The sequence below is a fragment of the Bemisia tabaci genome, chromosome 1 (genome assembly GCF_918797505.1).
Source record: "Bemisia tabaci chromosome 1, PGI_BMITA_v3".
Lineage (NCBI taxonomy): Eukaryota > Metazoa > Arthropoda > Insecta > Hemiptera > Aleyrodidae > Bemisia > Bemisia tabaci.
The window spans coordinates 69,110,489-69,136,040 of NC_092793.1; the positions used below are offsets into that span (position 1 = coordinate 69,110,489).

The 25,552-nt window shown below is 40.1% G+C and overlaps 1 protein-coding gene across 2 annotated transcripts in view; it reads left to right on the forward strand.

The window, feature by feature from the left end:
- Positions 1–25,552, forward strand: part of Schip1 (Schwannomin interacting protein 1) — a 93,079-nt gene that overhangs the window by 4,620 nt on the left and 62,907 nt on the right. For both annotated transcript variants that reach the window (XM_072306078.1, XM_072306079.1), the window contains exons 2-5: positions 3,464–3,533; positions 13,905–14,050; positions 18,113–19,183; positions 23,722–23,819. In XM_072306078.1, the coding sequence (XP_072162179.1) occupies positions 3,464–3,533; positions 13,905–14,050; positions 18,113–19,183; positions 23,722–23,819 (1,385 nt within the window). The remainder of the gene's footprint in view (positions 1–3,463; positions 3,534–13,904; positions 14,051–18,112; positions 19,184–23,721; positions 23,820–25,552) is intronic.

The window sequence follows — 25,552 nt, forward strand, 5'->3', positions numbered from 1 at the left end:
TCGCAGTGAACACCTTAATAATCGATTCTTTACCATGGGTTCAAACGGCATAACAATCGATACATCGCAATTCACGCCACGCCACTGCCCGTTTCAATGATCCATCCCGTTTGTATGATCGCTCCGTTTCCATGTTGTATTCTTTGTTTATTATCAATTTCAATAGATAGCCCACCTTGCTAAAATGGTGAGCACAAATGAGTTGAAAATCAAAGTCATATGCATAGAAATTCAACTCATATGAATAGAATTTCAACTTATATGAATAGAATTTAAGGTGATTCGATGGACGCCATATTTTGTGTCAGAACGGCATGCGATATATCGCATCAATTGGTTCCATTTTTTCAGCTACTCGTCATTTTTCTCCAATTTTGAGATCACAATTCTGTTGTCAGGAGACTAAAGCACTCACTTACCAATTTTAACCAAGAAATTCGACGTAATAAAGGCGTGTTTTTTTTTAGAGAGAAAACATCGCATTCGATACTGATATCGAAACTGCACTCGAATGCGATATTTTTTCTCTGAAAAAACCACGCCTATATTACGTTGAATTTCTTTGTCAAAATTGGTAAGTGAGTGCATTAGTCTCATGACAACAGAACGGCGATCTCAAAATTCGAGAAAAATGACAAGTATCTAAAAAAATAGAACCAATTGATGCGATATATCGCATGCCGTTCTGACACAAAATATGACGTCCATCGAATCACCTTAACTCATATGAGCAGAATTTCTCTATCCAGTTTTCGCCAACTTCTATGACTAGAGATTCCAACTCACGTGACTAGAGATTTCAACTCACACGAGTTCATAGCGTTGAATCTACCGAGTCCGATATCTCAGAAACTAGTCACCGCATCAAAAAAATTATAAGAAACAAATGTTTTTATTTTTAAAATTTACAAACTTGGTCGGTGTCTCCTGGTCAGAAACATCACTTCTGAAGAATGAAGAAAAAAAATGTATTCATATGAGTTGAACTTTTCTACTCTTATGAGTAGAATATTCTAGTGATATCAGTAGGTTTTCTACTCTTATAAGTAGAAAGTTCTATCCATGTGAGTTGGCGAATTCTGAATAGCCTACTCGTCATTTTCAGCAGGGCAAGAACAGGACGTGGTAGATAAGGGCGCAAGGGTGAATCGGTGATGGTAGAATCCCATTGTTGTTGGTGATATCTCGGGCATTATGGCAACGGAAGCAAAGAACTCTCAGCGCAAGGGAAAAAGGTAAAGCCGTTCGATTGAGCCGAGGAGATCGAAAGTTTGGGGAACTTTTTTTTTTCAAGCGAATTGACCCGTGTGAGGGGTATCGGGGGGAATGAGCAGAGCTCCCTGGAGTAAATCCTAAATTGAACCGTAGAATTTTAACGTAATCTACTGTAATCCCAGATGGTATTCCGGAGTTCCGCCCGGAAGCTTCGGGTTGCGTTGTTTTGGTGTTGAGTCACATGAGGAAACTTTCGATCTCTTCCGGAGTTCCTCAGAAGTTTAATCAGACGTCGAATATTTTCAAGGAAGCAAGAATGGAAGGGGAGATATGGACGAGAGAGAATGGACAGAGGGGGTAGGAATAAGCTATCGATAAATGGACCACAAAGTAAGTATTATACCCCTAAATGACATGAATCCTTATCAGCGTTTCTTCCACGACAAGATGCGCTTGACAAATCGATACCATCCAAAATCAACTGATTAACATTAAGGTTTCAGTTTACATTATAAATGGTAAATTTAAACTTCTCGCTAAAAAAAAAAAAAAAAAAAAAAAAAAAAAAAAAAAACCCAAAAGTTTTATAATGCGCCCTTCATTGTATTGTATGTAAAAGTTAAATAAAGAAAACATTGTATGTGGTGTTGCTTAATTTCGTGTCTTGTCTACCGATTCATAGTACTACCCTATCTTTTACGCAATTTTCAAAATTCTCGATCGAGGGAATTGAACTTCAATTTAGGGGCTCGGAGGACAAGGCGCATAAGTGCAGTTTTTGCTATTTTGAGAAATACGTGTTTGAAGTTTCAAAATTACATGGATCCTTATGGCGGGAAGTAAGTTCAAATTGACACTTTGATGCTTAAAAATTGGAATTTGGGAGGGAATTTTTACAGGACATGCATGAAGACTAGATTTACTTGAAACCATGAATATCTCAATTTTTTAAAAAACTCCACTTATGCGCCTTTTCCTCCAAGCTCTCCAATTCAACCTAAGTATTTTCAAGCATTACTAATTGTAAGACTCGAAGTTTTTCCGGAAATTCCGATCACCAGGATTGAAGTTTGGTTTGTATGAGCGGAAATTTCGATTGCTTTGACGAAGTATTCAGCGTTCCATGCGAATAATAATGCGATCCTTCGAATCCGAAGTTCTTTTTTAATCTGTGCTGTTATCCTTTAGCATCTTGTTCCATCATCCTAATGAAAAAAATATCAGCTCGGTAAAAAATTTGAACAAACCGAACTTCCTTCAAATCCTACCAACTACACTGGGAGACACACTATTCTGGGAGAGTTTTGCATACGTTTAAAAATAAATGTGCTCTTGCAGATAAGTTTGGACTAATACACAAGAGGAATTCCCTCATGAAGCGAAGCGTCAAGCCTCTGCCCTGTGCTGTCGCGAGATGACTTCACCCGGCCGTGACAGATGAAGTTGCGCGCGAGAGAAACTTCCTCTAAGCTGAAGTTAAAGTCGCTTTAGCTTCCTCCCTGAGCTTGTCACTCCAATTTATCAAACAAAAGTAGATTTTCGATTACTCCTTTTAAAAGTCAAGCGTGCGTAAAATGAGGGTAGGGAATAGAATTAGGAACGAGGAGCGAACCAGACACGAGACTAGACATTCCGAACGGGCCCGATGTGTAATCGTAAACAGGGAGGGGGTGCTTGCCTTGCAGCGTAGACGCTTTTGAGTGCAAGGTTCGATCGGAAAAAGGGAGAAAAAAGCCTAATAGGTTTTGAAAGGCCTCAGCGCGGATTGCAATAAGATACTGCTAAAATAGATTCAATGTAGAATTATTCCGAAATCATAAACAAGAGATAATATTAAAATATCCAAAGAAGGAGGGGGTTGGATCGGAACAGCCCCTTAAAATTTTACGTTAAATTTCACGCAAAATTTCAAAACATCGGTGATATTTCATGAATTTCCTCGTTAAATTTCACCTTGAATTTTTTTGGACTCTTTACAGCCCAGCAAACCGGGTAAGGCCCAGGTAAGTTGCCCCGAAATTTCAAATACGTATTTTTATTGCAATTTCCCATCTCAAGGGGTAAGGGTACATACGAGAATTCACTGACTACTAAAATGGTCAATAGTGACCCAATTGATCCCCGGAAAACTGAATTTTTTATTTGCTTACATGCAATAGAGTGTTTCTCTTTTCTCTATTTTTTTTTATTAAATACGCTGCATTATTTTTGAAAAAGTAATACGAATTACGTCAATGGTGTGTTGCAGAATCAGTGATGCGATTGAACAAACCGAGTGAATTGTTCATGCTGTCAAGTAACTTCAACGCTCATGAAAGGTAAACAAAATTCACATTCTTTCGCATTTCTTTAATTTCACATGTTCATATTTTTGCAAACTACTCAGATTTAAATGATTATAATGTTTGGAAACTATGGGAATAATATGTAACGTAATGATATTAGTGGTCTTTGAATTTAAGATATTAATTTTTTAAACCGCGATTACCCATTTCCCCCTTAATTAACTTAAGTTTTCTTTCGATTTTTTGCTATATTTGTTTTTTCTTTATTTTTATTGTTTTATCATTTGTTTTTTTTTTTTTTAAATTGTTAAACTTGTGTTATCCAATCAGTCTCTTCAATTTGAGTGTAGTTGAAGCATGTTAAAAGGATATTGCAACAATCTCTGAACTCTAGAAAGAGCTGAAACTTGCATTAAAGCTAGAGCATAGTTTGCTCATAAACCACCTATCTTGAATTACAGTCTCAGTGCCTGACTCCCGGCTAGTATAACGATAATAACAAAGAAACAATGAAGCTTAGTTTATAAATGCCTGTAATGAATTCAACTTTTTTTTTCAAAAGAACATAGCCCAAATTCCCTACTTATACCGGTTCAGGGCCGGATTTACCTATACTTACCGCCCATGGGCCACCTGTATTTTGCCGCCCCCTTCTCATTCGTATTGAAACATCAATAAAAACCATCAAGTGAACGTGCCAGCGGCCGAGGGGTGCATAAGACGCGTTTACTCGTGTTGAACACATTTTTTGGGGATGCCCTGTCAACACTAAGTACTAGCAAAAGTTAAGTTTTGTAAACCTATCTCTGTGTGGACAAGGCCTTCCATTCATAAGAAATAAACGAAAAAATTATGAAAGAACAAACATGAATGTGGTTTAATGATTTTAACTTCCACTGCCGCGCCGCGCAGACCGCACCGTGTTTGGCGCAATGCGTGAAGTATTCACGCAGTCTTGTAGGCGCCATGCGTTTCACGCTGACCGCACTGTGTTTGGCGCAATGCGTGAAGTATTCATGCATTCTTGTAGGCGCTATCCGTTTCACGCTGACCGCAATGACCGCACTGTGTTTGATGCAATGCGTGAAGTATTCGTGCAGTCTTGTAGGCGCTGATATGTGTTACATGCTGATCGCCGCGCCGATGGCTTCTCCTTTTCATCTCAAGTCCTCGTCATCATTGCTCTCTGCGCCGCGCCGTTCCAGGCCAACTTGCGCTGTTTGGTTTCTCTCTTAACTCAACCAATTAAAGGCGCTGTCTCTTGTATCACTGAAAGACGACAAAATTAAAAATTACTACACTCTCAGGAAATGAGAAATTTCGTCGCCTTTTCCCGTTTGTAATTTTTTTTTCTAAATCCGATATTTTTTTATACTTACATTTAAAAAAATTGCAGAATTTGCCGCGCTCTAGATTTGCCGCCATGGGCCGCGGCCCGTGTGGCCACCCCCTTAATCCGGCTCTGTACCGGTTCAAAGCCCCTGCACCCCCGCAGTGCCTGCCATCCTTCGTAAAAACAGCATCCCTCTTTAGAATTTCTATTGAATTTACATCGTTGTTGCTTAGCAAAGCGCGGCAGCCGTTTCAACATGTTTATTAGATCATAAGGCGGTAATAGATGGTAGGCTTTTCTAGCGATGAAAAATGATGCTCAGAACTTTGTGCAGTCCCTCAGTCGCCCTATTTCGACCACCTCCCACAAACTGTAGTGTTTGCCGTGTGCGTGTTAAATAAACGAAAAGGGATGTTTGTACGAAGCCTTTATTCCATGTTTTTTTTTTTTCATATCATCTTTTCGAAAGGATGCTTCTTTAATTATGCAGTCGATGTATTACGACAATCTACGACTTTTTCCACCTGACTCGGATAAAATATTCATCCTTAATTGTAGGTTTACTGACATTGAAAAATGTCATGATGTCAGTCAGTCAGTCATATGAGTAAGAGAAAGTATCAGAGCAGGTGTCGAGGTATACTTTTAGAGGCAAAAAGCTCGAAAGTACGCAAATTTTTCGCGAAGTAGAAATGAATTTATACCCTTCCGATATGGCCGTCGAGGTTTATGAGTTATTTTCCGTGAGAGAAGAAACTTTTCTCTTCACCCTTGCAAGAGTTTGCAGCAGACCCTCAGTCTGTTGTCTGGCAGACTAAGTTCTGGAAAAGTCCCTGAAAAATCCCAAAAATTAATTTAGAAAGCACTTGCGAGGACTGGAAGGTGGAACCGCAAAAGCTCAGTGAGAGAGCGCCGTGAACCAGGTTACAGCTGTTACTTCTCATGACTTGTGCCAACAGTCGGGATCTGGTTTCTCAACTTATTTTCACACGTTTATCAGGCTGCATGACTGCTTCTCACCATCGCGGAGGACTTACCGCGAAAATTTTCAGATCACCTGGTCTTCCTCACTTGCTCGGGAATTTCCCTCTTGCGTTGATGAATCCAGTAAAAAGCTCTGCTGTCTGTTGCTGCTTTCATATCGAGGTCAATGGCTGCAAAAACATTAGTAATCCCATTTTTTTCCTGAATGATAGTTCTTATATGCACCTTCAGATGTTTTTTAATGTTTTTGTTTTGTTTCTGTCGATTTGTCATGTAATATTAATGGCGAAGTACCCCACTCAGTAGACGCAAGTTGTGATCAAGTGATTAGAGCCAAGGTGACGTCATGATCCTGCCATACGCCGAGTATTCTCACTGAAAAGGGAAAACTATCTCTTAGAGGCTAATTTTCCTCTTGGAAGTATGCTTTTCGGCGCAACGCTAGTGATTATGTAGCATCGCGTCCATGATATTGGACTCCATGCTCACCCTTGATATACTTGCCTGCTCATCTCGTCCAAGATCTTGGACTCCATGCTCATCGCCAAACTTTTCACTTCTTCGCTTGAGCATGGAGTCCAAAAGCAAGTAGACCTCCCTTAGTTTTAAAGTTTATCATGATAGAAAATCGTATACTTCGCTTATCTAATCTAACCTGAACTAACCTAACCTAACCTAACCTAACCTTACCTAACCCAACCTAAGCAATGCACAATTTTTTTCGAGAACACATTTTTTCGTCTTTATTTCACCAAAATTGTCTTAATAAATTTTTGGACCCCATGCTCCTATATTGTCGGAGAATACCTGCGCCCCACAATTTTGGACGCTATGCTCACTTCGATTTTACGAAAAAATTATCCCTAATTAAAGTGAGCATGGAGTCCAAGATCTTGGGCGTGATGAGCAACCGAATATCATATAACTGAGCATGCAGTCCAATATCATGGACGCAATGCTACATTACCACGCTAGTAGGGTCCAATCAGAGAGCAAAATTTTTTCTGATTTGATGTACTAGTGTTGCGCCAAATAGCATGACTACAAAATGGAAATTATACCCTGTAGGGAATTTTTCTCTGTACTGTGAGAATACCCGCCTGCGTAATGCAGAGTCATAACGTCACCTTGACACTGATTTAATAATCACCAACTAGTGTCTATTTGCAGGGCCGGATTTACCTACTTGCCGCCCATGGGCCGCCTGTATTTTGCCGCCCCCTTCTCATTCGTTTTGAAACATCAATAAAAACCATCAAAAGAACGTGCCAGCGGGAGTGGAGTGCATGAGACGCGTTTACTCGTGTTGGAAACATTTTTTGGGAAAGCCCTGTCAACACTACTAGCAAAAATTTTCGGAACTTTGCGCGAAAGTTAAGTTTTGTAAACCTATCTCTGCGTGGACAAGGCCTTCCATTCATAAGAAATGAACGAAAACATTATGAAAAAACAAACATAAATGTGGTTTAATGATCTTAACTTCCGCCGCCGCGCCGCGCCGCGCAGACCGCACCGTGTTTGGAGCAATATGTGAAGTATTCCGACAGTTTTGTAGGCGCTATGCGTTTCACGCTGACCGCACTGTTTGGCGCAATGTGTGAAGTATTCATGCACTCTTGTAGGCGCTATCCGTTTCACGCTGACCGCAGTGACCGCACTGTGTTTGATGCAATGCGCGAAGTATTCGTGCAGTCTTCTAGGAATGTAGGGCTAATATGTGTTACATGCCGACAGCCGCGCTGAGGGCTTCTCCTTTTCATCTCAAGTCCTTGTCATCATTTCTCTCTCAGTCCTCGATTAATTAAAGGTGCTGTCTCTTGTACCACCGAAAGACGACAAAATTAGAAATTACTATATTCTCAGGAAATGAGAGATTTTGTTTATAATTTTTTTCTAAATCCGATTTTTTTCATACCTACATTTAAAAAAATTGCAAAATTTGCCGCCTCCTGGATTTGCCGCCATGCGCCGCGGCCCATGTGGCCACCCCCTTAATCCGGCCCTGTCTATTTGCGGTTATGATTGCGGCAATACTCAGGCACTATGCACACACGGCGAAATTTTGATTCGCCGCCAAGCTGAGGAATCGGTCCATCAGCTAAAGTTTGCAGCCTCAATTGAAAGTCAATCAGTTACTCATCCCTGCTCGCAAAGACCCCTGCGCAATGCGCTTTTTTGTGTAAATACATCCAGACTCGTCCACAAGGAAGGCTCCAGATGTTTATCTTTCGAAAGTCTAACAGACCTCCCCGATTGTCTCCTTACCCTGAGTTTTTGTTCATTTGGGGGAGCGGATATTTACAGAGCAGAATCGAGCGTGCGGCAGGTTGGTTTGCCCGCTCCGAATTCGTTAATGATGATCCGATTTTATATTCTCGGAGTAAGGTCGAATTAACTCCACAGGTCGAATTAACTCTGAAAATTTTGCGTATGGAGTAAGTATTATAGGAGCCGACCCTCCGATGACTACATACAGTTTCCTTTCGGTTACCCAAAGTTGAAAAATGCAGAAAAAGAAGGAATTACCTAGGCAACCAGCGTGGTAAAAAAGAAAAGCATCGCGAACTAAATTGCACTGTTACTTTTTGGACGACCCGCGTCAATTGTTTGTTCCAACCTATTTCAAAGTCGAGAATGCCTAGCATTTTCCAATATTTCTTATAAAATCCAGATCTTTTAGGGTTGCTTCCGCGCTGTTAATGGAAAATATACTACTTTCAATCACTTTTATCAAACAAAATCCGGGAATCAGGAAGTAGAGTTAAGAGCAGGAGCATTAAATTGAAATATTAATGGAGCGTTTCATAAGTGGGTCGATGAATTAATAAACCAATAAATAAATGAACGGATGCTGGACGTCTTCGGCGGATAATTTAGACTCTCCTGTAAATGCTTGAGTGGCAAACGTGGACTTAGTTACCGTTACATTATTCCTGGTTCTGTTGGAGTGTATTTTCGAAAAGCGGGTCCTCCGAGCTCCCTCTCGTGAATTATTACTCATTTTCCAGGGTTGGCTAGTTTGGTAATGCAGCAGATATTTATCTCTCGCTAAATATTCAATGGCATGTCAGCGCTAATTGCAAACCATTGTTCCGAGAAATCCGTATGTGCCACGTATATTCACAGCGCATCCCAAATGTTCATGCCCTGAACAAAGACGTCATCAAAACGTCACGAAGCTTTATCACTCACTCTTTGACGCTCAATAATCTCTCCATGTTTCAAAGTCCTCCTGTCTGTTGATCATATACGTTGTCCCAGGGTTGAGCACAGCAGCGAGGCTGCAGGCGCATATTTCATGAAATAAAAAATAAGATTTTTTTCTTCTAAAGTATCCTCTCTATTCTAATAAAATCTGTTTAAGACACTCGATGGGCTGGGGCGAGGAAGGGCGGTTCAAAGTTCGTAAGAGGGAAGTTCCCGTAAGTGGAGTCCCGTCCTTAAGTGGGTTGATTGAAGTTCCTTTTTTAAATTCTTATCGTAATACTGTGGTTTTTTTCGTTTGAGATTTCGCTAGCCGCAAAACGACATCCACAGCTCCGCGGCGCCTGGGGGGTTGGGGCGAACCCCTAGTTTAATCCTAAAGTGTTCTCAATCGAAACCACAATGCCTCACAAATCGCCAAGAAAATCCTCTTTACACTCCGAGATTTGACAATGGTTAAGAGCCAAAACGTATGCAGGTTATCCGCAAAATTGGTAGTTTTTAATACATCTAATAGCGTCAAAAATATTGCATTCCTAAAAGGAGGGATTTCAGGGGGTCTAGGATTTTCAGGGTGAAATACTTCGTCTCAACGATCCGAGCTTTTCCAGCTTATTCGTACTTTTTCCTAGCAGTAAACTCTCGGCGCAAACAATTTTAAATTCCCTTAATCGACAACGTGAACCAGGTGAAGAAGTTTCCTGCCGGCGCCAACTGCGGATATTTACCGCGAAACCTAATTAATCTCGATGACGTCACCTAGAGCGGCAAGAAAATCCTGGCACCTCGTTACTCGTAACTGCCTTTTTCATTTCCGCACCAAATTAAAGAATCCCATCAACTCTTACGCAATGCACTCTGCGCCTATTTTCCCACAGGGGATGTTGTCAAGTTGAAATTTCTTTGGTTGCCACAATAAGAAAAATTTCTTCTCAACAAGGAAAAGCTTGTAGTCACGGGTAAAATTTTGTAATTGTAAAATTGTAAAATTTGACGGGGTACCATATATTGTGATCCTTGATTTCGTTCCCTGTCAAATAGCCGACTGTGACGTCATTACGAGGTGAGATATTGTTTAAATTTCCTTAGTGAAGCAAGAACCTTCCCGTTACCGTCCTTCATGTACACCTGTCTTCAATAATTTTCCAATTTTGCTGCTTTATCACCAACTGCCCAGACACTAGTGGACAGGATGGCCGTCGAAATTTAATCGGCCATCAATTTAATTTTTCTCTCTTTGATTCGACTAGCAACGTGATGATAGGTTTACATTGTACAATTGCCATTCAAAATCCGGTTTTTCCGACGCAGTGGCTAGATGAAGAGAAATTCAACATCTTAAAATAACACTTTCCATTCTTGCATAAGCCCTGAATGAATACTGCAATTGAGAAAAGAAGCTGAAGTAATTGTGAACTCCTCTTCCGACTTTCTTCCCAGCAGGGATCAAAAATATACCCTCCCGCTTTGTCCAACCAAAAGTTTTGAACATTTGCTCAACCTTGTTAAGTAGAAAATAACTTCCTCGGGTAGAATCTCATTTGAAGGAGCAATCTTGATAAAATGAGCCACTTCAGCCTCGTCGTCGTCGAGTACAGGGTGTGAGGGAATCCATTAAAAACTTGATGAGATTTTATGTCATCCTTGCTCACTGAATGTTACCCATTAGGTCACATTGTCTCGCAGATTCCACAGATAGGAAGAAATGTCTTGTATTTAAAAAGAGGCAATAACGATCGTTTTACCGCAGCAACTCCAAGACGAGTAAAACAAGCAGTGAACTCCAACATAGAGTTTTGATAAGGTGCATCTTGATTCATGTATGAAGATTATTATAGTCTGAAGCAACATCAATAAGTTAGAGAAAAAATCTTATGAAGAAACGCACTACCACTCTGTTAAACAGTTAAATGTATCGTAAGAGTGCAATGTATGGTCAGAGTGCAAGTGGTGAATAGGTGCAGGTGAAATCAGCTCGGGGTAAAATCTAAAACCGTGTTCAGCGAGTTGTGCACAGCGTCTTTATGGATGGCTCATGAACATTTGAGCCGTAATTAAAAATTTCATGTAAAATACTTCATTGCGATTACCGACAAATCGAGTGATTCAATCGATAAGGAACCAAGAGCTTAGGCTCATTTGGACATATTTCTTTCAAACGGAACTATGTGCATTACGATGTGAGCCCTGTTATGCATATTTTCTTATGGGTCCCAAGGCTCATGTCTTAATGCAAATAGTTCTGTTTGGCAGAAATACGTTCATTTCATCGAACTTTCTTTTCCAGTTGAGGGAACATGAGACATCGAGTTACACATACAGGCGCCAGAGGGCGCATGGAACCGCCGAATGTCCATCACGAGCCAAATTCTACAATATTAATGAATATAGCAGCACTGTTTCAGGCAGTCGGTGGCATGCTACGAGTGAAACGATGGAATACAAATGAGCTCGACGTTGCAGTAGCGTTTAGCAGACCGGACTCTGCCGTTAGAGCTTTCGAGAAATACGGAGGGAGTGAATACAACGCGGGGGTGGCAAATCGGAAGATGGGAAATAAGGTGACGTGAAGGTAGGAAAAACGGAGGCACTTCTACCGTAAAAAGTCACTTGGAAGGAAACCATTAAGCATAATCCATCCATATTCTTATACACTACGTGGGCTTTATCTTGATGGGAGGGCTTTAAATGTCATTAATTGATGGTATAACTAGAACAACAACTATGTTACATCAAACTATAACCGAGAAAAATTTTCCAGTTGATTTCAGTTCTCGGACAAGAATTTAGATTTAGCTGATCGGAAATCTATTTATAAAGTGCCAGGAGGTTTTTCTGAAATAGGTAACAGAAATATCGTTTTATATAAGGAGATTTCCTGTCGACTCAACGTGAATTCACGTCCAGGACCTTTTAAATTGGCATTTTTATTGCGATTCAACAGAGACTCGACGGTGAAACTTCCAAACCATGTATCTCGTTTGCGGTGTTACAGAATCTTTGCTCCCTTTTACTATTATTTGTTTAAAGAAGAGCCAATCAACATTATTCCTTGAAGTTTTCACAGAATTTTCCTCGCGCAGAGGAGAAAAATCAAGGCTGAGATTTTTAAGAGTTGACGTTAAGTAGTTTTCAGATCAAAAAATAAGGTATGACAGGAAGTCTCCAACGTTCCAAACCGTGATACTTGGTTTGAGAGTTTCGTCATCGAAATCCTTCTCCGTTTGTTGTATCATTGCGACCGTGGAAACATGCCGCATGTTTCCTTCTTTTCCGTATTCGAATTTTGGGGTTTCAGGAAGTATTTCTCCTTATTTTTAGGTGTCCATGGGCATGTTCTAGCCACAACTTATGAAGTAGAAGCCAACTTATGAAGCCAATTTCAGGCTCGTAATAATTTTTTCAAGCTCTAACAGTTCAGTCATAAAAATTATAATTCAGCGGCAGCCTTTTGCGTGGAAAAATGTCTTGCTACGTGTCTTTGAGGATGCACCCTCGGTTGCAAACAGGAACTGCGGCTACCGGGCTGCACAACTGAGGTTGTCCGTGCTTGAGTTTGCACGGTTCGTGGGAGGGGAAAGGTCGTTAGAGCTAAGCCTATTCGTGAAAAAGGATCATCGCACAAAAATACAAGGGTGGCCTTGTTCCCCCGCGTCCCTTTACCCTTTCACCCCCTCGCCCCGGCCTGGCCGCAATCAACTTTGAGACATCATCCGCGGTAATGCACCCTGCTTCACCACAGTTGCCGCACTCGTTGTAAAGAGCGCTGAATTTCTTTTCTATTCCCATTTGGAAAGAAAAAAAAAAGATGAAAAAGACAAAAAGAAAAAAAAGAGAAAAAGAAAAAAACAAAAAAAGGAAAAATATAAAAAAATAAAAAACTGAAAATAAAAAAATTAAAAAATTAAAAAAAAATAAAAAATAAAAAAAATTTAAAAAATTAAAAAAAATAAAAAATAAAAAAAATTAAAAAAGAAAAAAAAATAAAAAAAAGAAAAAAATAAAAAAAATAAAAAAACCGTTATCTCAATCTCAAATGTTTGTAATTTCGCCGGGCTTGAAGGGATCAGAAAAATGTGAACTTGACAATCAATTGGATAGCTAAACTGCGAAACCACGTATCTCCATTATGGTGTTTTGAAAATGTCTGCTCCTGTTTTATTTTTTAAAGAGAAAAAAAACCAAATTTGTGGCTTGAAATTTACACAGAATATCCTGCTAATAGATAAGAATAATCAAGAACGCTTTTAAAAAATTACGTTGACTAGATTCCCAAGGAAAAATTAAAGCATGCACAGGAGGTACGCAACGTTGCAAACAGAAGTACGTGGTTTCTCACTTCGGCATTCGATATTCCGCAGGCGCATTTTTTTTAAAGCATTGCCCCGTAGTGCGCTATGAAAGGGCACATCTAAACGATTGCCCTATGCTTAGCTGAGTAGCGAAAATTTTGACTCATATCTAAAAAAGCTTGTTGTAAGATACATTATTTTCACCCTCCCCTCCCATTCCACACTGGAGTGTCTCTCAAAGTTTGTTAAACTCAAACCCTTCATTCACTGTGACCCCCAATGGCAAATATATGACCCCAGACTTTCAGGTACCAATTATTATGGGTGATGTTTTCCAGTATTTCTGATGTTTATAGAAATTTAATCTAATATGCGGTGGGTAAAACGCGATACGAGAAAACTTGCCCACAAAATTTGACCTCGTGCGCCGAAAAGTGTTCAGGAATCGCCGACCAATTGATTACTCAGAGAGAAACTTAAATGAAAAGGTATAGAAAATAATTGAAAAATACATTGACTAGGTTTTTCTTCAAATAAACATTTGAATTTTATCCACCGCATTTAATTATTTCTTTCCCTTTTATTTTGCAGATCTGATTGGAATCAAAATTCAGTCGGGCAGGCCTGTTTTCACACTCCGGCCAGTTTAGAGGAAATTGCTCCTCAGTTTCTCCCCAAATTCTCCAGTTTGAATTCGCCGAAAAAACTACCTGATGACAGCGTAGCACATTATAAAAGTAAGTTAAAAATGGAATTAGTTTTAGCTTAACACTTAGGTTTCAGGACATTCCGTCAACGTTTTTTTGTCGGCGCACCTGTTTTGTCCAGTAGTTTACTCCTGCGTGTAAAATAGCAACACTGACTTCATCCAAGCATTATATTTTAATCCGTGTGTAAAATTATATTGACAATACCGAAATCAGAAAATTAAGAGAGAAGGAGGTGCTGTTATGGTAACTCATGTTTTAAATGAAATGTTCATTTCTTCTTTTGATTCATCTTTTCAAATTGTCTTTGGTGAATACTTGTTTTTATTTCTATCCTTGAAATTCCCGATATAAAATATGCCTTAAATGTACACTCTCTCTTTTTTTAATTGAAAATATTACTGCATTTTAAAAACATTTACATTTTTAAAACGTGGCAAATATTTGTAAAACCTTTTTCAAGCGATGACATTGATATAAATCTGAATGAGCCGTAATTGTGATGCAAGAAACTATACAACAATGAATAAAAAAGAGGTAAAAAACCAAGAAGCACGCAATTTTTTGTTTTTAACTTATTCGTGCATCGATCTTCTAGAGTCAAATACGTGCAATTTTGAGCGTTTAGATGCGCGTACACCACGCTGCAGCACAGTAAAAGCCCAAAACATAAAATAAAAAATTTGAATGCTTTGGAAATCATTAAACTTGACACGGCACCATCATAATATTTATAAAACACACAATATATTTTCCTGTTATACATATTTCTTTTTCATCAATTTAAAAGAGAAAAATCAATGCAGAGAGTGCAAAAATTTCCAAAACACAAGTTGAAAAACGCTGACTCCGCGAGTTTAAATATTAGAGCCTAACACAGAGCGGAGCGGCACGTTAGGAGCGCAGAGCGCGCACTGGCGCCTACAAACCTTACGGGATACTTCACGCATTGCGCAACGCGTGAAGTATCCTGTTAGGTTTGTAGGCGCCTATGCGCGGGTCACGCTGGTTACCTGCCGCGCCGCAACGCTTCAAGCAACTATTTCGCGTCAGAGATGTTGCACAGTATCATAAAACATTGAAGGCGCTTCGACGTATCAAGAATGACAGGCTTCCTTTAAGAGTACAGAGCTTTCCTCGCAAAATAAATCATGCATACGACGGCACAAAAAGAGAGCGTTAGTCCAAAAACTCACTAAGTCCTAGCATCCGTATTTATCCCTCACAAACCGACCCTCGGCCACCCATGGATATTTTTATAAAGAAAAAAACTCTATGACCCGAACAAACGGAGGGTCCAAGACCATGGATCGTTAAGAGCTTCCTTTCAGCTTTGCTCTTTGTGGGAAAACTTTTCGCAAAGAATTCGGCGTTGTCGGCCTGACTTTGACTTTTGCTCTCGAAGCGTCTCTCAAAGGGAGTCTCGTACCTCACCTCAAATTCCGGCAACTTAAGTAGTGAAAATTTTTACCGCTCAGAATTCTATCCGAGGAATTCGCTGAAAACAAAAACGCCGGAGGCCGGAATGAGGAGTCGGGTCTCGGGCTGGAACGATGACGCCTCATCCAATGTTGCCAACATTCGGAAAATCGCAAAGTTCAAGTCACCTAACTTCTCATTGCTACGCAAAATGTAAGCTCAATCGTATAAAGAGTTCGAAGTTCTCGTTAGTAAAAAAAGTTTCATTTGGGTGAGTAAACACTGGGTGAAAGCGATTTGTGAATTCACTCGTGTAAGCACTCCTTTATCATTATCAAATGAAATTCCTATCGACATTTTAAAATGCTATATCTCAAAACCACGCATATTGAACTTCGAATTATAAACTACTTTGACTACTGTTTGACTTGATTTGTGGACGTGTTTATTCCAAAATTGTTGGGGACATACCGCTTCGCTCCGTTATCAATAACTCATTTGGTCGTATTTATGTTACGGCCTTAGAACCTCTTATGTCAAGATCTTTGAATATACCGGTGAGTATATTCGGATATCTCGTCCTTAGACACATGTAACACGTTTTCGCCAAAAAAACACGTGTGTGTTTAATAGACACTTTTTTATGTTCTTCTCGCCGTGCTCAGCGACAACTCGGAGATTCCAACTACAATGGTGCTTTGTTGGCAACACACAATTTGTATCTTGGGACGAAAGGTCATAATAAACCCTTAGATGTGTCCGATTTTGTTAACAGTGTAAGATTTGCGTTAGTTCCTTTTGATTTTATTCATCCCTGCGAAGTTCCTTTCACCCTGAATACGTCCAACTTTGAGATTTTGTCGAGGTTCCTTTTCTCTTGGACTGCTTTACGAGCGTCACTTGGCAAAGATGCTGCCCCGTTTCTCTGAGCTTTCCAAAGCTTTAGATTCTCTATTATATTTTCTTTCAGAGGAAGGGTGGAGAGATTTTGCAGGTGACCCTACCTCTATTATCTGAACAATGCCATCTTTCAAGTGTAATTGTTTGACCCCTTCCGGCGGAGAGCAGCAACTTTGTCTTTGCTGATTCCCTCGGCTGATATGATTACGTGTGAGGCTAAGTTCAAAAGACCGACTCCAATGCGTGGAGAGCACTCCTGGTGTTACCATCCATGATCAAGGCGCCCCGTTGCGTGCACATGAATGACCGTGTAACCTTTAATGAACAAGACGTGCAGTAATTATCAAGTTACGAGGATTAGTCGATATTTTGAAAGCTAGGGCATTATTTTTTCGGTGAAAAAAGGGCAGTTTTGAAATATGACGGGATGACAATCGGTTACTCTGGGAAAAAAGTATGGTAATATCAACGATAAGTCTACTTAATTTCTTACAGTGATACTATTTAGTGAAATAACCAGAATTATAGTAGTATTCAACAGAAGTCTGGTGATACCACAATATGGTAAATGCTACCATAGAGTTTGGTGTTTATTACCATACTTGTATGAGTTTGTCAGAGTATGGTGAAATCTATCATATTTTTTCAGTGCAGGTCAGGTCAATTAGAGAGTCTAGCTTTTCATGAATTTTTGGAATTCTAGATCTAACGAGCCATTTTTTGGGGGGAAAAACCTATAAAAGAAAATGGTCTTATAAGATATAATAATGTAGATAATGCTATGATAATGCTGTAGATAACGCTATAAAAGGGACCACCTTTATACCTTTTGGTTTGGATACGCCCAAATATACATGTATGACTTTGATCACGTGAAAAAAGTGCAAGGGGTTGTCCCTAAAATGGTGATACCACCGCAATTTGTCGGATGATACACACACATTTCTAATTAATTCAGGCAGTGCCGCAGCATTTGGGTTAGTTGCCTAATTTATTGGAGGCACTGCCACGATTATAATTGAGGCACCGCCACAATTTATTGGACGTACGTCCATATCATCCAACAACCCCTGCTCTTTTTTTCCGCGCTAGTTCCCAGAGACAAGAAATGTTGGATGATGTGGCATACGATGACAGCCTTTTGCACCTTTGACTTTGTTCAGGGATACTTAGCCTGTTAGAATTTATTCTCGTTATTAACAAGATGTCATGCCAAATGAATCACACCATATTCAGACTGCAATAGGAAAACTGCCGTTCTCAACTCTGCATTGAAAGTGAATAAAATAATTCAAACGGCGTATTTTCTCTCTTTTTTGGAACTGTTGAATCTCATTTAAATTGGTCGATGTCCATGCATCGGTACACTACACAATCGGTTAACTGGTCGATCAGTCCATTTAGTACCAAGTCCATTTCGTGATGAGCCCCAAGCTCCATAAAAATGCCCGTATTTTAGAGCTCGTAAGGGGATGGATATGCTTTGCTATCACGAAAGCAAAAGTTGAGCTATTAGCCGACTTAACAAATATAATATGCAATAATTGAGACTTAGCACATTGTTTTTTTTATTAAAGCCTGGCCTGAGTCGCAATTATTGCATAATTTATATGTTAAGTCGGCTAATAGCTCAACTTTTGTTTCCGCATTGCTGAAAACCAAAAAATCTTTGGTATCACTTTAACTAATATGTTTGACGTGGACTCTACTCGTCAGCTCTCTATTATGGGACAAGGTTCCTAAATGTTGCTAATCCTCTCGTAATTGTTTCAGGCTATACGAGTCGCGAGGAACTGGCCGCCATCCTGGGCAATGAGCGGCGTTATTTTGAGCGTCAAAGCGAGCCTTTAAAACCGCCCCGGAAAACGCGGTCACCGAGGATCTCCAACATCAACCAAAATCCGACCCAAATCCGCGACCAAAACATCAACCAGGCCCCTGGCAACTTGGAGAAGTTCCCCCACGATAAGCTGACCTCGGTCATCGACTACAACATGACCACCGGCGACCCCTTCCAGAAGCCGCTCTACAACAAACCGAAATTCCAAGCCCCCGTCCAGACGCTCAACTACAACTTCCAGCACCAGATCAACTCGCTCACCGACAACTTCCTGCGGCAGGTCAATCTCAACGAACTCGCGCATAACCAGATCAACTCCCGAGAGATCGAATCCGCCCAGGACTCGGTCAATGGGAACGAGTCGATGAACGGGCGAGTGACGAGGATCGAATCACCATGCTACCCAGCGGACAACATCGGAAGTGAGTCGCAACAGCGGCGAACCAACAGAAACGAGACGATGTCGCGGGATAGTAAAACGCAGAATCGAAGCGCCGTAAGAGGGTCGCAGAACGAATTTTACTGCAGCCTTACGGATAATCCGAATGATACGACGAACGAGTTGATCAAAAGGAATGAGTTCAAGAATGATGTATTCCTCGAAAGCGAGTCACGGCATAACCAAGTGGAATCCGTGAACGAATTTATCAGGCGAGGTAAACTTTCCGACAGCCCTGACGTGGTAGCGACCTGCAGGTCCGCAGAGACCGTTATCAACTCCTTACGCGAGTTTACGATGAGCGATTCGCCGGATGTGGATCTCGGTCGGAAGAGCGGAGTGGTTGAGGATGGACACCGAAGTGCTGCAGGTGGCCGATTGGAGAGTCGTCAGGCGTATCTGGAGAGGAAACGGGAGAAGACGCAAATCAACGAATCAATGAAGTCGAGAGCAGGGCTCAATCAGAATCGGAGTGTCTCCGAAAAGGTGGATGCGGTGTCCGGGACGAAGTTGGATTGGGCCAGTAGACGAGCAGCTCGCAAGAAGAAATCTTCCGAAAGTCTCAGTAAGTACTTTTACCTTCCCGAGTTGATCTTTGCATATTCTAGGCATAAAGTAAAATGCCGTAAGAACGTCCGGGCGTACATTGGCGGATCCAGCAAGTTGGCTACATTGTCTTTTCTCCGTTTAAACCTATGAAAATGTATCGATTCTTCGAGGGGCCAGGTGCTCCGACAAGAATCGATTATTTAGCATAGGTTTAAATGGAGGAAATCCAAAGCTGCCAAATTGCTGGATCCGCCTCTGGCGTTATAAAATGTCTACTGACTACAGTAGGTTCTCCATATTTCTCTGAGGCTTAAGGTGATTCGATTGACGCTATATTTTGTGTTAGAACGACAAGCGATATATCGCATCGATTGGTTCCATTTTTTCAGCCACTCGTCATTTTTCTTAAACTTTGAGATCGCAATACTGTTGTCAGGAGACCAAAGAATTCACTCACCAATTTTGACGAACAAATTCAACGTAATAAAGGCGTGTTTTTTTAAGAGGGAAAATAGCATAGCATTCGATACTAATATCAAAACTGCACTCGAATGCGATATTATTCCTCTAAAAAAATCACGCCTTTATTACGTTGAATTTGTTTGTCAAAATTGGTAAGTGAATTCCTTAGTCCCCTGACAATTGAAGTGCGAGCTCAAAATTCTAAAAAAATGACGAGTAGCTGAAAAGCATGTCGCGCTCTGACACAAAATAGAGCGTCCATTGAATCTTTTTAATATTTTTAATATTGTAAATGTTCATAAGTGTATTGTTTTTTTTGTTTTTTTTTTTATTGATACCAAAAGTTTAAAATTTTTAAGAACCAATAGAGGACTTCATCTTTTTGCGGAAGCTACAACAGCTACACTATTTATTTCCCCCTAGAATACATATGAGACTGAAAAATAATCCATGACCTGGAGGGTCAACTATCTAAACGCTATGTTACACGAACTGCGAGGCGTAGAAAATTTTTGACCTAATTTCCATATTTATTTAGTGTGATTTTTTAACAGAATATACAATTTCTATTTTTGGTTCTGCTAAAGTTTTTGATCTGCCCATTGAACTGCTAAAAAAATAAAGGAATAAATAAATAGGTGAAAAAGCGAGTATATTAAATACAAAATGACAACACTGCGTCCTATCGAAACACGCAAATGAATTAAGCGTGCGGTTAGTCCCCATCACGGAAGCTTTCGACAAGTGATTCCTTTCAACACCCCTTACCTTGGTACCCATCTCTCTTTCCCCCTCTTCGACCACTGAATCGTTCCGGGAACGCCCTAAACTCGCAGCACAAGAGGGGCACCGCATTGATTGGTGAAATTTGGCAATTACTCAAAGTTGACGGCTGGCTATAAGCCGAACTAAGAAAAGCAACCCCGCCTAAATTGCTTTCTTGAGATGCCGTGAAAGCTGGTATTTTCTCGAGGTGATTTTTTGTATAGGATAACATTAATAATCAGCTTGGTCATAAAAATCGAAGTCTTGGGATATATATCGGCGCTGCAATTACAATAAGTCTATCAGGAGTTTAAGGATTTAAGTTTTCCGTAATAGTATGGAATTTAGCCGGGAATTTTCGAGAAACTTACTGTGGAAGTTTTCACTTAAATCCCTAATCAGGAGCTAATAAAAATCATTGAGGGGCTGCTTACTTCGGTATGGGAGGTGGGAGCAAATCGGCTAAAATCTGAGTAATAGCGTCTTTGATGTTTAAAATATTTCTAAATAAGAGCACAAAGGCTTTCCTTCGTGACTCATACTCTCCGAGTTTCCTTAAAATCAGGAATTCAGACCAAATGACCTTAATTGTTTCCTTTCGGTTTCACCTCTGAGAAACTTGAAGAAGACCATATCGACGGTGTAAGTCGGCAATCACATAACTCGGTTTGCGACGTTGCAGACTTCCTGTCATACTTTATTTTTTAAACGGGATACCACTCAACGGCAATTCTTTTAAACTGTCATGATTTTTCTTATCCATGCCAAGAAAATTCTGCAAAAACTTCAAGAAATAATGTCAATTTGTTCTCTATAAAAAAAATAACATAGAGGCGGAGATTTTCAGACACCGCAAACGAGTTATGTGATTGCCGACTTACACCGTTGATATGTTATCTTGGCTCCACTGTGTATTCCATGCTAGCTATACACTCATAACTGTAATGAACAGAAAATGTCTTTAATTTCGAAAAATAACATAAAAGTAATTATTTTTGTTTTACTTTCCACTTAAAATCCACTAATGTTCCCGAGTGAGGCAGAAGGTTTTAAAATTTCCGAAATTTCGAAAGCTGGGTGTTTGATGACATGAGTAGCAAGCGTTGGACGAGTTTATTCATCCCGGTGGTTGCGCGGGCCGGGACCTGAAAGTCATTTCGCTTTTACTCTGGAACTTTAATTACTTTACGCTCAAGCGGTCCTTGTATCAGAATGAATGTTTGCCGTGTTTTAGAAAAGTCAACAAATAGAGCGAGTCTCCCTCATTACACTGTTGGTCACGTACACTGTTTGAGCTGAATCACCAGCCCTCACGTACTCGCTCGAATCAAAAGAGGCTTCATTTCGGAACAATCCATCACAGTTATCTACCGTTTCCTGGAGTCGCGCCCGTTTTTGAAACTTCCTCCGACCAAAACAACAGAGAATTTAAGTCCAGCAATCGAGCATTCATGGACTTTTTCAAATATTTTATAACCACTTTCTCTCAAGTGCAAGATTGTGATTAGATGATACTGATAAATAAAATATACAGCACGATAAACATACAACAATATACAAGCAAACATCATACATACATAGCGATTACTTTTTGTACATAATTTTAAGCAATAAACTACTGCGAAAAATTTTAATTGCTGATGTGTGACTTATCTTAAAATTGTACAGTTTTCCGCTGTCGTCTGGTTTTTGCTTTGCTTCGCCGTCACGAGCTGGTGTGAAAAAAAAAAATAAATTCATGCTTTATTTGTGATTTGGAGAAAAGCCTCGATTATACTGCCGTCAGACATTTCGACAGGAAAATTTCTTGAAAATCGGTTTTTGACGCCAAGTTTTACTTAGAATATACTTATCTACATCTGTTCGAAAATAGAGAAGGCTTCTAACATTTAGAATTGACGTTATCAGGATCTGAGTAGCTGTTATTTAAGTAATTTGTTTTAAAGTCCTGTCTTGAAGGAGGTCCTTAAAAAAATGAAACAACATAAGTACTTAACTCATGAACTTAACTCAGACACATTTAAATCAAAAGAAATTACATCCATTTTTACATGAGCCCTATCATGCATGTATTCTTATGGATCTCAGGGCTTATATCAGAATATGAAACCAGCTCGTTCATTTAGAGAGCAGAAAAGAGAAGTATCGGATAGGATAGAATGGTTTTTTGGGAAGTTTGTTTCTAATTGAAAAACTACGACAAATGATGACCATTTTCATCTTCGTCTGGAGTTAAGAAACCAAGATGATTCATTAGGATCAAATTATGCGTTTGCGTATATCTTTTAGAGTGGAACACTAAAAAATGCAGAATTCTATACGAAGCCTATTGAGTTGGGAGTTTGCAAAAGACTCATTGCAAGCCAGTTGGTGGCAACGCTCGAATACATTATTCGTGGTCCACGGTTGGCAGTGCTGCATACGCAGAAAACTGAAGGCGCTTTGAGTTTCATTGCGCTCACAACAACGATACGCATTTCGCTCTAGCAGATCATTGAAAACGTCTGTACACAACTTCCACGGTTGCTCGTAGTGTAAGTCGACAGTGAAACCCCCATACCACGCATCTCGTTTGCGGTGTTTTAGAATCTCAGCTCCCATTTTATTTTTCTGAGAGTGAATAAATCAACATCATTCGTTGAAGATTTCGCAGAATTTCCTTCGCTTTAAGAAAAATAATTACGAAAGTTGCAAATAATTGACGTTGAGTAATGTATGACAGCGGGCCGATTATTGTAATTGATAGACAAAGCCATAGACAAAGAGGACATAGGGGGTATAAAGCAATCCTATTGGTTGAAATGGGTGGTTCTCATAGACTAAGGGGGAAAATGATAGACTAACTGTCGGGTCTCTCGTGGGTTGCCTTTAGATAGTCTATTACCTACCTCCCTTGTCCATTGCAACCCCCCGCTTCTACCGATAGAATCCCTCCAAATCCTTTTTGTCTTCTTTGTCTATTGCTTTGTCTATCAATTTCAATAATCAGCCCGCAGGAAGGCTGCAACGTCGCTAACCGAGATACATGGTTTGGAAGTTTCAGCCGCAAAATGTGCAAAAATATAAGGCGCACTGACTCACATGTAGTTACAGCAATGCAACATAGTTCGCAATGCCGAAGTGCTGGAAAATCGATGGGAATGTCTAGGTCCCAAAATTCTTCTTAAAAGAAGATTTTGACCGGACTCGTTTCGCCCGTACCGTACAGGACAATCTATGGGAGAAATTTTTTCTGATCCTGTTATTGACCAACAACGGTAAAAATAAACCGCCAACATCCTGGAAACTTTCATTTGAAATGACGAGGGTTTTATTTTCATTTTTTAGGTAGTTTTGACGTATACAACATCGAGACAGCGCTACCCCACATTGATCTGGACGCCATCGAAACTCACTTGCTAGCCGCGAGAGAGGAAGAACGAAGGGTAAGTCAAGTTGTCACACTTACGCTCACGACTGTACATTCTGGAAGTATGCACATGCGCACAGACGGCGTCCATTTAGCCCGCAAGTGTCAATGATTGTACAGTGGGACTGCAAGTTTAACAACGGCCTAGCTAATCATTCTACCATTTAAGTTCACTTAAAGCTTTGAGCGGGTTTATACTTTCAGGCTTGGCAGCTGTAGACGAAAAGCAAATAAAACCACGATTCCAAACCGTGGATTTCTATTGTGGTGTTTTAAAATTTTCGCTCTTATACATAACTATAGGGGGTCCGCCCCCAGGCCACTGAGCTCAACCCCCAGCATTGTGCGCCCCCAAGGCCCGCCTCGCGGGCCGTTGGCATTGGAGACTTTCCCACTTGCGGACTTTGAACTCCCCTACCCTCACCCCAGCCCATCGACCGTCTCACTCCCCTTCCTCGCCCCGTCTATCGAGCGTCCTAAAAATTATTTTATTTGAATAGGGAGGATATTCACATATTTTTGCTCATTCAGAATACAGAGTACTTTTTTTACGCGAAATTTTCAAAGAATACTGTGAAACAAATGAAGAAATTGCAAACGAAATTTTCTGAAAAACAGACCAGACGTTTGAAAATTAGAGACAAACTGAGGAAATAAGTCAGGTCTTATGGAGGTAATTTAAGTCATTAAGTTTAGAACTTAATTTTTGAATACCGACATGTATATAAGTTACTAGTTACTCAGTTGCTAGCATAATCAAATTTATTCCATATTTAATAACATTGTATATAATTCTGTTCCCTAGAAGTTCACAATAATCTAATAAGAAAAAAAAGTTCAGGAATTTGGTTTCATGGAGATGAAAAAACAACATGGTAAAAACTACAAACTTACTTGGAAGCATTTGACTGAAACCAGTAAATATTAATTGATCTTGTTTTAATAATCTTGCTCTCGCCTTTTTTGAAAGGTTTGCTACGATTTTCTGTAAATTTGCCCACTACAAATCATATGTTCCTCCCTATTCTGTGCACCAAAATTAACAGAACCTTTCCCTCATAACTCATTAAATTGCGATTACCTCAAATTTCCATCCAGACTAGACAATTTACGGAGTAAAAACATGACGTCATGGGCGCTATACAGGCATGAGCCGTAGGGCTGTAGGGACGACTCGTAGGGAAACACGTATCTTATATCTGTGTTTACGCATGAGAAAACTGTGACATTTGCATGTAACTGCCTCATTTTTGCAACTACCTCGTGCTTTTGATGTTCTTTCAAAGTTTCAAAACTTTCCGCCCATGGAATGGTGGTGGAGTAGGTTCAGAGCAGAACCTCAGTAGGAGCTTATGAGTGGGAGTAAAAATAATGTGGGAAGAGCGAGTTTGATGTCTGGATGCAAGTATAAGAAGAGAATGTGAAGAAAGTTTTGCAGTAAATTACCTCTTTATATTTTTACAGTGGTAAAAAAAATGTCAGCAGTGCGAGCTCCTTAACATAGGCGAGGATGAGTTATTTTTCAATATGCTCAATTTTCCCTTTGATCCAATATGAGCTTGGAGCTTGAGAAAATCGGAAACAAAATATGTTAGGGGTGCCTCACCCTATCCACCCTTATGTATATAGGGTGAAATATATATTCGGAAGCCAACGCGCATATATACTGAAAGTTCGGTGCGAATAACCGAATGATCGGTTTCCGTGACCTTAAAAGTTCGGTGAAACCTTACCGAACTCGGTTGGTCG